General features: G+C 47.7%; 2 protein-coding genes across 3 annotated transcripts in view; one reads left to right on the top strand and one right to left on the bottom strand.

Moving 5' to 3' along the window:
- Nucleotides 1–624, bottom strand: part of BBS9 (Bardet-Biedl syndrome 9) — a 1,052,120-nt gene extending 1,051,496 nt beyond the window's left edge. The window contains exon 1 of the mRNA XM_029589776.1: nt 513–624. The gene's annotated coding sequence lies outside the window, so the exon portion shown is untranslated. The remainder of the gene's footprint in view (nt 1–512) is intronic.
- Nucleotides 625–1,340: 716 nt separating this feature from the next.
- The window catches only part of NT5C3A (5'-nucleotidase, cytosolic IIIA), a 198,295-nt gene continuing 183,071 nt past the window's right edge, over nt 1,341–16,564 (top strand). The window contains exon 1 of one of the 2 annotated variants that reach the window (XM_029589778.1): nt 1,341–1,645. In XM_029589778.1, coding sequence (XP_029445638.1) covers nt 1,508–1,645 — 138 coding nt within the window. In that variant the 5' untranslated portion in view covers nt 1,341–1,507. The remainder of the gene's footprint in view (nt 1,646–16,564) is intronic. The other variant, XM_029589781.1, reaches the window with a different exon arrangement.

Genomic DNA, 16,564 nt, shown 5'->3' on the forward strand with positions numbered 1-16,564 from the left:
AATCCGATCAGCCTCCAGGATCAAAACAGGTCTGCTCCATCTCCTGAAAATAAAGGTTACAAAAAAAAAAAAAAAAACAACCCACAATAAGGCAATACTTTTTTTTTTTATTGGACTAATATATTTTTAACTAGTTTTCCGAATCCATTACTTCCTTGCTCAAGTTAGAATATCAGTCATCCGGATAACCACCGTTGGCACAAGCTTGGCAACAAGAAGACAAATTTAAAGTTCTCATCTGAAGTCACTCGATGTGGATTTCCTTAACAACAACCGAAGAGCTGTGGAGCCCGCTAATCTATCACCATGCTCCAAGCGCTGGGGAGAGCAAAGGGAGAGCCGTTTCCAAAGCCCCGGCAGCTACTCCCGGGCACCGCGGAGCCCCAAGGGGACTGTTCCGCTCGCACCTGGGGCCCGAGGGCAGCACACTCACGACGAATCTCCCCAGCACTGCTCTCATTCACGTACCATGTACGATTTCATACGAGTGAAAAGAATGCCAAGAGACTCACCCGAGCGAGCGAAACCCGCTGCGAACGAGGGACGAAAACGCGCAAGTACCCAAAGATCCGCTACTATTCCCGCCACCGCCTCCACGGCAGTTGTCATAGCAACCCACGGTTGGAGGCGGAGAGACCATACGACACAAGACCGGAAGTTTAAGAAAGCCTCTAGGCATGCTGGGAATTGTAGTTCATGAGACCGATAGGACGGGCTCTCGCTTTGCTTGGAAATAAATGTAGTGCGAATTTATAGTGCCCCTATATTGGTCTTGAAACGGCCTGTTGGTTCACAAAGAAAAAAACAAATATATATACCTTTTTATTGCAGTCAGGTCAGGTCGAAAACTAGTCAAGAAACGTTATGAAGCTAGTGCAATGAAAAGATAGCGTCTTATATTTTATTGTTTTTGTTAACTTTTAATTCTGTGCATTCAAGTGGACTACCGCAGCAGTCAAACTACTTTGTCTTTTAATTTCTAATACCTTTTATTCAATTAACATAAGAATCGTCCGCAACAGCTACTATGCTATTAGGGTTGTCACCTCGCCCAGGTCAACACTAACAGATTCAGTCCTGGGTTGTTTGTAGCTAGATTTTTTTGCCATTGATATCTCCCACTACACACCTTCATGTTACCAAAGAACTCCGCCTACTTACCGGGCTAAGTCTCTTTATTTATTTATTTATTTTTATAGAGGGGGCGGAGCCGTATCTGAGTGTCGTGCGCATAGTGCGTGCGCAGCCAGCGGAAGGTGGCAGGAGGCTCGTGCTACAGAGCTGAACAGCACTGGTCTGGTTTTTTCTGCGCGTGCGTGGTGAGGAGCCGGCACCGCTCGCTCTTGATACAGGAGTCGGTAACGCACGCGCATGTCGCATGTTCTCGGTTTTTGTTTTTTTTAAGTTAACCTTCCCCTCTCTTCCTTTTGACTCCTTAGCCCAGACCCTCAGTCTTGAAGTTTAATTTAAAACCGTAAAGGTCGGGGAGTCGACTGTGGCGTTCACCATGGATAGGAGCTCGGTAGCCAAGGTGGGAGCCGTGGCGAGCGCCAGTGTGTGTGTGCTGCTGGGAGGCGCCCTGCTGGTCCAGTATATCTTCACTGTCAAGAAGAAGACGGGGCGGAAGACCAAAATCATAGAAATGGTAAGTGGTGTGGCATATGCGCGCGCGCACACACACACACAAGTATAATGAATAAGTGTGGAGATTAAATGTGCAAAGCAGGGGAGGGAAACTGTGGTGGTCCCATTTCTGGCTGCTCCCTGGAACACGCGCGGGGCTCGGGATACTCCTAGTTGACATCTGATGTTGTGCTTAAAATAGACAGCGCCTGCAGGCTGACTTTACCTGCTGACTGCACGTTAGGTAGTTAGAATCCGAGTCAGACTGTCAAGCCATGGAAAACATGGGAACGCAAAGCAATCGAATCATAGGGGCGGATTTTAAAAAGCATTTACATGCGTAAATCTGGGTTTTATGCATGGAAATGCACTTTACTCGAGTAAGTGGGCTTTTGAAAATTGCTACAATATATGCCATTTAATCGTCCATAGGATTTATTCGCATAAGTGCACTTTACGTGAGTAAATGGCTTTTGAAAATTGCTACAATAGTAGTTACATTTATGCGCGTAACTCCTTTGAAAATTACCCCCATACAGGTCGATCCAGTAAGGCCGCGGTAGAAACAGTGCGGCAGTGTCAGGCGCACCCTTCCTCCCCGCACGCACAGTTCTCTTCACTAACTCCCCGATACTCTCCTCTAATCGCATGCAAATGCATGCCGCGGCTTTAAAGCGTTAGGGAAGGGTTATGCCCGCGCAACCCATTTTACTGTATAGGCGCTTAATACAGCGCCTATACAGTAACCTGGGTGCGCTGGTACCTGTCATTTCAAATGGCATTTGGAATGACAGGCACCAGGAAGTGTAAAAAAACACGAAAAGTCTTTGTTGCTTCGTCGCTGTGTCTCTCCTCCCGGAGCAGGGCGCGAAAGCAGCCTTGCTCCGGGAGGAGGTGAGGCACAGCGGCGAAGTCAGACGGGAGAGGAGAAAAAGCAGAGCCGAGCAAAGCAAAAGCGTGCGAGCAAAGCGAAAGCGTGCAGCAAGCCGGCGAAATAGACCTGCGAGCAGAGGCAATAGCAGCGGTTCGGTAAGCCTGGCACCCTCCTTGATGTAGTACTTCCCGGATGCCCCCCCCCCCTCCCCAGCGCGCCCGCCACTACCCCTTTCATCAGCTGCATCCACTGCGACCCGGCAGTCCCGTGAGGCCTACAAAAAAAAAAAATCCCCGGCTCCCACGCCCCCGCACTGGCCCGCCGACTCTACCCCCCCCCCCCCCCCTCCCGATCGGGCAGGTAGGCGGCGGCGAAAACCAAAGCAATTTTTTTTTTTTTTTTCAAAAAGCGACATCACACAATGCATAAAATAATTTCTCCAGCCTTAAAGTGACTTACTTTTGGGATCTGTCAAGTAAGTCGCAAAAGTAACTTACTTTTCTGAAGCCATCACGATCGTAGCTCAAGACGAAGATGGCCGCCTGCACGGGGGAAAGCGTGTAATTGGCCGCTGAAGACGTGATGTCACGTCTTCAGCGGCCAATTGCACGCTTTCCCCGTGCAGGCGGCCATCTTCGTCTTCATTCAGAGGAGCTAAGATCGTGTTCCTGATGGCTTCAGAAAAGTAAGTTACTTTTGCGACTTACTTTTGGGATCTTGACAGATCCCAAAAGTAAGTCGCTTTAAGGCTGGAGAAATTATTTTATGCATTGTGTGATGTCGCTTTTTGAAAAAAAAAAAATTGCTTTGGTTTTCGCCGCCGCCTACCTGCCCGATCGGGAGGAGGGGGGGGGGTAGAGTCGGCGGGCCAGTGCGGGGGCGCGGGAGCCGGGGATTTTTTTTTTTTTGTAGGCCTCACGGGACTGCCGGGTCGCAGTGGATGCAGCTGATGAAAGGGGTAGTGGCGGGCGCGCTGGGGAGGGGGGGGGGCATCCGGGACGTACTACATCAAGGAGGGTGCCAGGCTTACCGAACCGCTGCTATTGCCTCTGCTCGCAGGTCTATTTCGCCGGCTTGCTGCACGCTTTCGCTTTGCTCGCACGCTTTTGCTTTGCTCGGCTCTGCTTTTTCTCCTCTCCCGTCTGTCTTCGCCGCTGTGCCTCACCTCCTCCGGGTCGCAGTGGTAGCATGGCGCTGTGAGGGGGGCGAAAGGGTATATACCCATGAACGGATTTGAGTGGGAGCGCTCTGTGAAGCGGGACATGCCCGTGAGAGGCATAATGGGTGGATGCAGCTGATGAAAGGGGTAGTGGCGGGCGCGCTGGGGAGGGGGGGGGCATCCGGGACGTACTACATCAAGGAAGGTGCCAGGCTTATTGTTTTATTGTGTTTGAGAATCTTAAGCAGTGTCGATGGATTTGTTACACAGTCCTAACTCCTACTAGGGGGAGGCGGTAAACTAACAGGTTAAGGCCGCGGCAAAACAGCGCGTTCCAAAGGAGATAATATCAGCGCCCGTTACAGTATCGGAGGGGAATAGCTAATTCCTTCATTATACAGCTTTTTCGTTCATTTACATGCTGGGTGCGGAAAGGGTTTAGGAAAGGGTTTAGGAAGCGCTAAGGACGCGTGAAACTGGAGACTGTATCGCTGGATGGCCTTACTCGTCTGTATTGTGCGCTCCCAGCACGTTACAGACGGGGAATCTTTAACTGCAGGTTACTGTATCGACCTGATAGTATGGAGCTGGTGTCTTGCTAGCCACTTTCGAAAGGCGCAAGCTTTCAGGACTGCTAAGGGCCCCCCTCCTCGGGTAAAGGAAACCTGCTACGTTTGAGCGGCGTTAACTATACCATCTGTATGACTGAAATATTATACTTTGCAGAGTTTGAGATTTTTTTTTTGTTAATTGTTTAATAGAGACTGTTTAGTGGTGTGAAAGCCACGTTAAAGGCTGACATTAACAGGCTGACGCAGAAAGATGCGTTCAGTGGAACGTACCTTTTTGACTGCAATTGAGCGTGTATTTTCTGGGAATATAACTTGCTACCGATGCCGCAAGGAATATCAATTTATCTGGCAGCTACTTCTTGCTGCTAAATAGATAAATCGGTGTATATCCGGCTAAGTGGCTGTGGAGGCTGCCTCCACTTATGGGATAGCCTGTCAGAGACAGGCCCCCTTTTTAGTGAGTTTTTATTTAACTCTCAGTTCTTTAATTTAGTATTATCTTACTGCATAGGAAGTTAAAAAATAATCTAGACTTTAAAAATGTGCGCTGATAACAGGACACATTTTTTTTAGCACCCAGATTATTGTATTGGCCTGTAAATTAGATTTACACGTTGTCAATGGATACAAAATATCTTCTAGTATATTTGGTTTTTCTATTTCTATACTACCTTTCCAATTTTAGGTCAAGGCAGTTTTTTCAAGTATGAAAAGTCTCTGCCTCAAAGAGTGTACAATGTAATAAAACCCATGCAAAAATGTAGCACCAATTTTTAATACCACACATGTTAAAAGCACGCACCCTCAGCACAGTGCACTGAAAATCTGTCGCAAGCTCAAAAAGTGTGCCAAAACTGGTGTTACAATTGATGTGTAGAAAACCAATGTAAAAACTGGTGCTAGTTTGAAAAATGCTGCATTTTTCCTTGTTGGTTGATAGAATTGTCCTAAGTGTGATTGTGGTATGATTAGTGTTGCATAGATGTCTGTTTTCTTGGAAGCTCCTCCTTGCATGGAAATAAAAGGCAACCTCTTCCAGGGTCGTTTTGTCAGCGCTGGGTGGTGGTAGGCAAGCTCTGGACTGGGCATTGGGGGTTTTCTTGGTGTAATAGTTCTTGATTGCAATTGCTGAGTTGTGTCTTTTGTGCTGTTTGTTCTCTTCCTGTTTCCCATCTCTTTGCCTGAGATCATGAAAGAATCTTTAGAATGTAACAGATACTTGGTCTGTGATTGTCTTTTTATCCACTTTTGTATTTAGGTTCTTATATGAATACTGTGGGTGTCTATGGCCATGGAGAGAATGGAGCTTGACAGAGTAAAAGTGTGTGGGGCGGGGGGGGGTTATGAGTTGGGGAGTGGATGAATGTGACAGGATAGGAGGTATGGTATACGACTTAGTGGAGTGTAGCCAAGGATGGGGATGAGGCAGGAGGAGGGTAGCATGTGTGAGGTAGAAGGTGCAGTTAGGGGAGGAAAAGAAAAGTGATAAGGGTGGAGGGATCAGAGCAGGGGAAGGAGGAGCAGATAAGATAGTGGGAGTAGTGCTCAGGGAGCAAGGAACCCACACTAGCCATCTTCTAGGAGCAACAAACAGGTGGAAACCAGCAACTAGAGGAGAAGCAGTGTCAACATGATTTGCACTTCACAGAGGACAAGAAGGATATTCTGTACAGTGCACTCTTCAGCCAGAAAACATCATCAAAGAAACAAAAGAAAGATGTAGGAGAGCATCGCCAAGAATGTCAGTAGCCTGCCAGTGATGACCAGGATAGTGGATTAGCTGAAGCATCACTAGCGGGCCATCAGGGTGGGTGTCAAAGCCAAGCTGGCAGTTGAGGTCCAAGCAATGAATGGAAGAAGGTCCACCATATGAAGTGCAGCTGGCACCAGTGGAGGACTTAGTCTTTAGCAGGACTGTTTTGATAGTGTCCATACTGGTGGCACTGATACAGATGCTGCAGAAAGAGCAGGTGAGTATGACAGAGAATGGGATGAAAAAGGCTGGCTGAGGTGGGTCACAAGGATGTAATAGTACTTGGCTCTGATGTCTTTTGTTGTTTTCCCAGATGATCATCGGCCAATGGCCACAGAAAGCAAGGCCAAAGAGAGCCAGCCAGCACACTGACAGTCTGCAGCTGCCAAGCAAGAGAGCCAGCAGCCCACTGACAGCCTGCAGCTGCCAAACAAGACACCAGCATCCAATATACAAGAAGACTGTCAGACAGTTGAGTTCTGCTTCACATGGCTAGACACATCCATGACAGAAATCACGTATGTACCACCAACACCTGGAACCAGCGCAGGTGTCATTTCTACAGATACCACTGTCGTCAGCAGTGGGGCTCCAGATCACGGCATTCTCCCTCCAACAGGAACACCAATCTGGCGTTGACACAATGACCAAAAAGATAGCTGTGGAACTGCTTGCTAGGCAGGAACTCATCGAGATTAGTGTGATGGTGGAATGGACGTTTATACCCCAGGTGATGGAATGCATGAAGAAGGAAATGTTGGCTGTGGATAGAGTCCAGGCTGTCTGCAAAGGAGAGCTCCACTGCAGTCAATGTTTTTGGCTGATAAAGTTAGAGCATTGTCCAATGACATTGTAAGTGTCCTATAAGGACTAGACTCGTTCATACAGGAAATGAGTAGAACTTTTATCTGTGTGATCGAGCTCATGTTCCCTCACAGGATGAAAGTTTATCATCCAACTCTGAAACCACGGAATGCAGCAGCCCTCCACACACAGCCAGAGATGGGAACCATGGACAGAGGCTGGGAAACATGAATGGTTCCTGACTTTATCTGTAACCAACGCTATACTGAACTACCAATGACTTTCAGTTCTTCTCTGTGACTGCTTGCTGGCACATAGCTGTCTGTCAGGTTTCCTGGGCATGCTCCCCTCCTTCCACCCTTCCTCCCCCTGATGTGCAGGTGATGCCAGTATCTGAGCTGGATCCTTTGGTATGGTCCACTTTTGTTTTTTAGGCCTATGCTGGACCAACAATGGCTCTCTTGAGCCCCTTCCAGCCCACACCTGACCACTAATGACAGCCTCAGGAACCACCTCCCATAGGAACAGCAAAACAACCCAACTTATGGATCTTAGCTGTCAACTGCTGACAATGAACTAGAGTGCTGGCACCATAGTCAGGGATGCTGGTATCCAAGTGTCTGTTTACAACTGGAACCATGTTTACAACATGGTGTGGTCTGCATAATTGCCAGGAAGGGTTTCCCCATTGCACTGTTTTCTTAGAACCTCCCTCACCATGCAGCCCTATTTTCCAATGGTGTGGTACCAAGTAAGCCCCACTCGGATGCTTTGTTTGAACCATTGCTCACTGCACCACTGATGCTGGCTTTCTCTCCTCCTGTGAGTATTTGCCACATTGGGCGCTGGATGGTCACTCTTGTGGACCTCAGACTTGCATTTCTCACTTTTGTTTTTCTTTTCAATTTTTTTTTTTTTTTAGCTCGTGCATCATTGGCACCCATCACTAAAGTTTGCAAAAATGTTTCCGCTCCTGCTGTTCCTTCCAGTGCAGATGCTTTTTCCTCTGATACCTCATCTCTATGTAGATGCTTCTCCCCCTTCATCTCTGCCGTCGCCTAACCCACCAGTGATTCTCATCTGTTTTCTTCCTGTGAGTATTTACACATTTCTTGCTGGTTCCCCAGTGGCCACTGGATGGCTTCAGACTTGCATTTCTCACTTTCTTTTATATTTTCCCTTTCTTCTGCAGGTGAAGAATCATTGGCACTTTTCGTTGCAGTATGCAGACATGGTGGTTACACTGCTGCTTTTCTTTCCGGCACAGGTGCTCCTTCCACTCAGCCACCTCATTTGAGCCATCGCTCACTGACCGCCACTCTCTTCTCCTCCCTTTAGTATTTACGCATTGACATTCCTGTGTTCTGTTCTTGCTGGTTTCACAGTGGGCACTGGACAGTACATCTCTAGGCCTCTGGTTTGCATTGCTCACTTTTGGGTTTTTTTTTTCTTTCTTTTCCTTTCTTTTCGCAGGTGGGTGCATCTTCATCATCAGCATTTGTCACTGCAGTCTGCTGAAATTATGGTTCTATTCCTGCTCTTTCATTGCTATTTTGCTGAAATGGTGGCTCATTTACAACTCTTTCTTTTACACAGGGAATGCTTTGTCCGTTTTGCCAGGCTGTCAGCGTGGGTCTTCCAAATGTTTTTCCAGTTTATGGCTCTGTTGATTGCATTTATGGACTTTCACTGAATATACTACCTTGCATTTTGTGTGTTTTTCCCAGGCTGTCAGCATGGCTTTTCATATGACTGTTGCTGAATATACAGCCTTACATTTTATGCAGTTGCTTTTGAAGTCAGTTTTGCATTTTTACCTCTTCAGTTAACTTTAAAGTGAAATAAACAATCTTAACATGTTACTTGTGTGTCTTTATTTAATTTTTCTAGTTGACAAGTGGATCCATGAGTTTTACAAGTTGTACCTCCTTGGGCAAGTGATTTCCCCAGAAACTCTGGCCCAAGGATAACATGCCTGTGAAAAAATGGAATAGCACCAATGGAGACTAATAGTTAAAATATTTTACTAAAATCGCATTTTCCTAGTGTGTAGCCAGATGGACTCAGGACCAATGGGTATTGTACTCTTCTGCTGGCAGATGGGAGACAGAGTCAGATTTCAAAGCTGACATAACTCTACATATACCCGTGCAGGAAGCTTAGCTCTTCAGTACTTTCCATCTCCCAGCAGATGTGGACATTATTCCACACACTAGAATAGTGTAACAACTTAAAACAAAGAAGAAGAAAATTTACATTAAGAAGATCGAGCCCCGCTTCTCCTGCGATGATACCTAAGGGTCCCTCCCCCAGTCGAGAGTTCCTGAGGTGATTTCCGAGATCCCTCAGAGGTAAGCCTTGGTCCGGCAGCCGAATCCCGGCGTGGACTTAGCCCCTCCGGGTGGCTGAAAGGCAGCGAGTGCAGATTTGAGCGCGGCGGTGAAGGTATTTCCCTCTCCCCCCACAGCTGGAGACCACCTGGCGCGCGATCGGTAAGCACAGAGACCAGGTGAGGTAGAAACCTTTAAATCTAAGTCTCCGGTCTCCAGAGCTTGAACAGCCGTACCGAACATTTCTCCTGGCGAGGTTTAAAGGGCACTGATAGGGTTGAGCAACAATGGGTCGGCTAGGCCCCAATCCGGTGCGAGGGCCCACACACTTGGAGACCCTCCGGGGGGGGGGCACCATCTTGTAAGCGGGATCGTCGGCACCATATTCCCCCCTCGTCCGGTGGTACACACGGGGCAGGTCGGTTGGCCGACGTGCCTAACTTGTGTGCGCACTTGTCGCACGCATAACTAAGCACATAACTACACGCTCAGCCACCGTGAGGTTTCCCACACGCACAATCAGAATTGGAGCCCCTTCTGTGCCAGCAGTGCGAAGAAGCACAAAGGGAACCAAAACCTGGCCCCTTACAGTTGGGAGAGTGGTCCGGAACCACTGATGATTGTACCCCGGACCTATGTATCTCCGGCTCGGCTCCACCACAGGAGGCCACCTCGGGGGCACTTACTCTAACCACCCCGGGGATCAACATGGACCCAGGAACCTTCTCCTTGGTGGAATTCTTTAGAGGGCTGCAAACATTCATTCAGGCACAACCAGCCCCGGCTGTGCACCAGGATCAACACCGCCTGGAAGCTCAGGATCCACTCAGCACTACTCCGACCTCTCGAGATATGCCTTGTCTAACCAAGAGCCTCCCTATCTCAGATCCAGGCTCATCTGAGGGCGAAAGCGACTCTCTGGAAGAAGAAATCCCTCCAGGGATTAGAACCATATCAAACCATGCTTCACTTCTTCCACAAGGATGAATTACCAGCCCTTGTTTCCCAGACTCTGAAGATACTGGGTATCCTGGGCACTGACCCTATGGCGGAACCAAAGAAGAATCCCATCTTGGTGTCCCTCCGTAAGGCCTCATGCTACTTTCCCATGATGGAAGTCATCCAAGTACTAATTGACCTGGAATGGAATACCCCGGAAGCCAGCTTCAAAGGGGGACAAGCCCTGGAAGCCCTATATTCTCTGGAACCTGCAGCCAAGAAATGTCTGCGTTTCCCTAAAGTTGACGCCATGGTCTGTGCAGTCTCCAAGCGAACAACAATTCCTGTTGAGGGAGCAGCAGCACTGAAGGACGTGTAGGACAGACGATTAGAGTCCATCCTTAAGCAGGCTTTCGATGCAACAGCAATGACACTGCAGATTGCCTCCTGCTGTGCACTGGTAGCACGCTCCTGCTTGCTCTTCTCCAGAGACGCAAATTTGTCTGGAGAAACGCTGGAACCTGCGGCGTCCTTTCTCACTGACACAAACTCAGATCTAGTGCGTACCTCAGCCAGGGGCGTGATCTCGGTAGTGGCAGCCAGAAGACAGCTGTGGCTACGGAATTGGTCAGCTGATGCCACCTCAAAAGCGAACCTTACGCGAATGCCCTATAGAGGATCTCTCTTGTTCGACAGCGAGTTGGAGAAGTTAGCCAACAAATGGGGAGATTCTCCAGTGCCCCGGCTACCGGAAGATAGGAATAGAAGATCTCAGCGTTCCTCTCCCAGAAAAATCAAGGGCAGAGGATCGCAGCGCTTCAGAACCTACAAGAATATGCAGTTCCAGGCACCTCGGACATCCGGAATGTCCCAGCCCTTTCGGAACAGACACACCTAGAGGAGAGCAGGCTCGGGGGCAGGTCCTAGCCATACTCCACAATGAGAAGAAGCAGATCCATCCACAAGAAGAAGACATAGGGGGTCGTCTTACCCTCTTCTAGCAAAGATGGGTCGACATAACATCGGACAATTGGGTCCTAAACATAATTCAAGAAGGATACTCTCTGGAATTCCACAGCATTCCTCCGGACAAACTCTTGACATCACCCTGCCATTCCCACTCCAAGAGACTGGCAGTAGAAACCACACTAACAAGACTTCTCAACCTGAAGGCAATAACCAAGGTGCCCAAGTCCCAACAAAATACTGGACACTATTCCTTCTTGGGGACAATAAAATAAATGGAAGGATCATTCCGACCTATCCTGGATCTCAAGAATGTCAACAGTTACCTGAGGGTACCACACTTCCGCATGGAAACCCTACGCTCCTTTTTATAAGGGCTGTACAACCTGGAGAGTTTCTAACCTCCCTGGACCTTTCCGAAGCCTACCTCCACATACCAATCCATCAGGACCACTATTGCTTCCTGCGCTTTGCAATTCTGGGTCATCATTACCAGTTCCGGGCGCTACCCTTCGGCCTAGCAACCGCTCCCAGGACCTTCACCAAAATAATGATGGTCATGGCGGCAACATTGAGAATAGAAGGGATCCTGGTACACCCTTATCTAGACGATTGGCTGATCAGGGCAAAGTCTGCAGAGGAGAGTTGGCAGGCCACCTCCAGATTCAAGAGCCTACTGCAGGAGCTCACCTGGGTCGTGAACACAGGCAAGAGCTGTCTCCAACCATCTCAGTCACTAGAATACCCATGGGCCCATTTTGACACCAAACAGAACAAGGTCTTCCTCACTCCTCCAAGGAGAAGGAATCTGATGGAGCACTTGCGAACATTAATATCCAATCCACATCCCAAGGTATGGGACTACCTTCAAGTCCTCGGCCTCATGGCATCAACCCTGGAAGTCGTTCCGTGGGCACGGCCCATATGCGACCACTCCAGCGTTCCCTACTGTCACGATGGAACCCACTGTCCCGTAACTACTCAATTCACTTCCAACTACCAGCAGAGGTTCAGGATCAGCTCCAATGGTGGACACAGGAAGACCGCCTAAGCAGAGGAGTGAGTCTGTCCCCACTGAACTGGATTTTGCTCACCACGAATGCAAGCCTGCAAGGGTAGGGAGCACACTGTCAGGAGCTGACAGCCCAGGGACAATGGAACAAGGAAGAGGCAGAATGGAACATAAACCGCCTAGAAGCTCGAGCAGTCAGACTAGTGTACCAACAATTTGCCCACAGACTTCGGGGCGAGTCGATCAGAGTAATATCAGACCACGCGACAAGAGTCGCTTACATCAACTGCCAGGGAGGCGCCAAGAGCCAGCAGGTGTCTCTGGAAATAGATCCCCTAATGGCATGGGTGGAGCTAAACATGCAAGGAATTTCGGCCTCCCACAACATGGGAAAAGACAACGTCTCAGCAGACTACCTCAGCAGAGAGAGCCTACATCCGGTGGAATGGACGCTGCTGGGGCCTCCCAGCCATGGACCTACTGGCAACCCATCTCAATGCCCAAGTCCCCAGGTTCTTCAACCGCATACGAGAACATCAACCCCAGGAACCCGACATTCTCGTCCGGAACTGGCCAGAGGAAGACCGAATGTACACCTTCCTTCCATGGCCACTACTGGGCAGGGTCATCCGCAAGATAGAGCATCACAGGGGACTAGGGGACTAGTTCTACTAGTCGCCCCGGACTGGCCAAGACGACCGTAGTATGCAGATATACGAAGACTACTTGCGGGAAATCCTCTGTGCCTACTTCCACCCAGGGATAGTCTCCACCAGGGCCCGATTTTCCATGAATATCCATCTCGATTCTCTTACAGTAAGGCCCTTGAGAGGGCTAGCCTGAAGAAGGGGGGTTACTCAAAGTCTGTCATTGACACCTTGCTCCGAGCACGCAAGTTTTCCCCATCCCTATCTTATGTACGAATCTGGAGAGTGTGCGAAGACTGGTGTGAAGATCGTGGGACCCACCCGTGGACAGCCAAAATTCCCATAATCCTGGAGTTTCTACAGGATGGGATGAAGAAGGGGTTGTCCCTCAAAGTTCAAGAAGCCGCGTTGGCCTGCTTCAGAGCTGAGGTGGACGGCATCAGACTATCAACTCATCCAGATGTTTAACTCCTCTCAGTGGCTGGTGCCTCTATGGAATCTCAATATTGTATTAGACTTCCTAGCAGGGGAATCTTTCAGACCAACACGTGATCTGTCACTACGCCTCCTAACTTTAAAAACGGCATTCTTGTTGGCAGTCTGTTCAGCTTGTCACATCTTCGAACTTCAGGCACTATCCTGTCGGGAACCATTCCTTAGGGTCACGTCTGGAACCATTCAATTATGCACTGTCCCCTCATTCTTACCGAAAGTGGTTTCCCAGTTTCACATGAACCAAACCATCTCGCTACCATCACCGGATGATCATAAGGACTCTGAGTTCTCACGCCTTCTTTGCCATCTGAAATTCGGCAGACTCCTAGTCCGATACCTGGAAAGATGGAACCTGTGCGCAAAATGGATCACCTGTTCGTTCTTCACAGCGGGAAGAAGCAAGGGGAAGCGGCATCCCGGGCAACCATTGCCCGCTGGATCAAAGAAGTAATCAAGGCAACCTACACAGAGGCAGCAAAGCCCTCACCTCTACAGCTTAAGGCGCATTCTACAAGAGCCCAGGCTGTCTCCTGGGTGGAAACCAAGCTGCTGTCGCCTGCCAAGATCTGTCAGGTGGTGACGTGATCCTCCATGCACACCTTCTCCAGGTTTTACCACCTGGATGTTCAGGCCAGGGAGGACACAACGTTCACAAGGGCAGTACTAAGTGGGCCTAGGGCAGCAGCCTACCCTGTGCAGGAGTAGCTTTTGTACATCCCATTGGTCCTGAGTCTGTCTGGCTACACACTAGGAAATGGAGAAATTATTTACCTGATAATTTTGTTTTCCTTAGTGTAGACTGATTCAGCATCCTGCCCCAGAAAGAAAGAGAACCTCGGATAACCAACCTCGAGACTAAAGTAATACGGGTAAGCCATGGACTACCCCTAGCGAAAGACACCCACTGTCTCATCTGGTTTCAGTGTTGATCGATCGAGTGCACTGGCAGTCTCCAGTTTGAAAATTCAGTTGAAGCAGTTCAAGTTTAATCAAGTTATTCAAGTTTATCCAAGTTAATCAAGTTAGTAAACAAACATATATCCACAATGGCTTTTCGGGGAGAATACTGAAAAGCTAAGCTTCCTTCACGGGTCTATGAAGAGTGACGTCAGCTTTGAAATCTGACTCTCTCCCATCTGCTAGCACAAGAGTACAATACCCATTGGTCCTGAGTCCATCTGTCTCCACTGAGGAAAACGAAATTATCAGGTAAGTAACTTCTCCCTTAAATTCAGAATGTTAAAAACATATTTAAAAAAAAAAAAGTGTTTCTCCTGCCATTCATCTTCCTTGGGGTTCATGCTAGTCTGCATTCCTCTTCCATGGGGATCATGCCAATCTGAGAAGAGACAAATGTTGGAATTAGAATCTCTTCCGCACAACCCTCCCTACCCATGCCACACCCTCTACTATGTGTAAAAATGTATCTCCAAAATAGTGTTTGAACTTGTGGTGGAACTCATTCCCTATCTGGCCCCAGGACCAGATCCATGTCCAGATGATTGCCATCCTGGAGATGTGCTGTATGCTCCATAACAACAATATCTGCTACTTTCTCCGAATACTTCAGTGCTGCTCCAGCGTGGTCAAAGCAGCTTTTCAAAAGACCAAATGTATATGCTCTGATTGCCCTGGCTCTCAGTGCGCCTTGTTATAGAGGATTGCTGCTGCTGTACGTGCCTCAGACGGGTGTGTGAGTAGCCATGCCTTGCAGCCGTAACCCACATATCTTGCACACAAAAAAAATGAAAATAGAGCATTCCATTAAGTTTCTGCATGCAAAGCACTGAAATAAATCGTGCTACTGATCTGCTGATATCCTCTCCATAGTTCAACCAACATTTTCAGCACCCACCCCAGCAAACATTTGTATAGCTGAATAGTATGTACTTTTGGCACCATGCACTAAAAAGTGTGTACTATTTCATTTTGGTGCCCACCCCAGAGAGCTTGCGTTTTAGCTTATGCTTTGGTTTTGACTTCTGTTTCAAATTTAGAGCAGTCAGCCTTTATCGTATTTCCATTTGGTGAAATTTTGAGCCAGCAACGATGGAACAGTCATGGCTGCTCACAACAATGAAGATCTTCATGTATGCATTGCATACAGCTTGTTTATTTAGGGAGTAGAAATGCTTCTTATGCCATTTCTCTCCCATATGTGTGATTTGTTTGTTTTTTTGGGAGGTGACAATCTTAACATGTTACTTGACTGTATTCTGGAAGGAGCCAGTGCCAAGAAAATGTAAGGTACCAAGAAGATTGATTGAAGCCTGGAATGGCATATCTGTGCTCCATTAGAGGATCATTATCATCTTTGCTTTCTTCATAGAGAGAAATAATTGCTTTGGGGCTTGGTCTATATGTCCACACCACATCGGTCTCCGGCAACCCCAGAAGTGTTGTCCTCAGGAGAAATATCTGCTGCCTGCATGCCCTTCTGCAAACCGCTTGAGCCAGGTCTGCCTGCTCTTCTCAAACCCTCCTTTCCTCTACAGCGATAGTGTCTTCTTTCTCTTTCTTCCCTTTCTCTTCTTTGCTCTAAAGCTTCTGCTACTCTAATTCTTCAGCTTACCCATAAAATATACCAATGCATTGGAAAAAGGAAAAAAAAAAAAAAAGTACGTAATTCATGTTTGCTACAGAAAAGCTCAGAGAAGCACCCACACACAGCACCACAATGGACTAAAATGGCTACCAGAAACATTACTTCTACTCCTGTCCTGATCCAGACAAATGCTACACTGTCTCCCTGCTAATGCGGCTCTCTGCATTGCCCTGTAATAGCTAATACTCTTTTACATGTGATTTGCATATACCTGCGCTAAGCAAACTGCAGGTTTCATAGCACGGGTTTTTTGGCACTAACAACCGTATAAAATACCAGAGTAAGGTCAGTGCCGAACAACCTGCACTAAAACCAGAGAGAAAACTGGATAGATTTTATTTGTCCTAGTTATGGAATTCTAGCAATTGGGAACCACACAGGAATTAGAGGAGTTGGTGGAAAATATGGTTGTAAAAACACAAATTCATTTTGTTTATGATAGTGGGACTGATGTACTGAAGGGGTTTTCCTGTTTTGTGTTTATATGGAAAAATGATTAGTATATCTGGCCTTATGTTTTGTTGTTTGTTCAGGATTCTCCCTGTTTGCTGAAGATGCTTAGTGAAGTATTAGTTTTATCTGCTCTTAAAATAAATATGAAGAAATATGAGACATTCCAGGCAAGATTCAGTTCAGACCTTTTCTTTAAATGATGTATAGCCCCTTGAAATATTTGGGTGTCAGTATCTCTCTACCTCTGGAAAGCTTATACTCTACTAATTTTGTATATCTTTTTGGAAATATTAAGCAGGATCTGTGAATGTGTTATCATTTTTCATCTATCT

Source organism: Rhinatrema bivittatum, chromosome 2 (assembly GCF_901001135.1).
Source record: "Rhinatrema bivittatum chromosome 2, aRhiBiv1.1, whole genome shotgun sequence".
Taxonomy (NCBI): Eukaryota; Metazoa; Chordata; class Amphibia; order Gymnophiona; family Rhinatrematidae; genus Rhinatrema; species Rhinatrema bivittatum.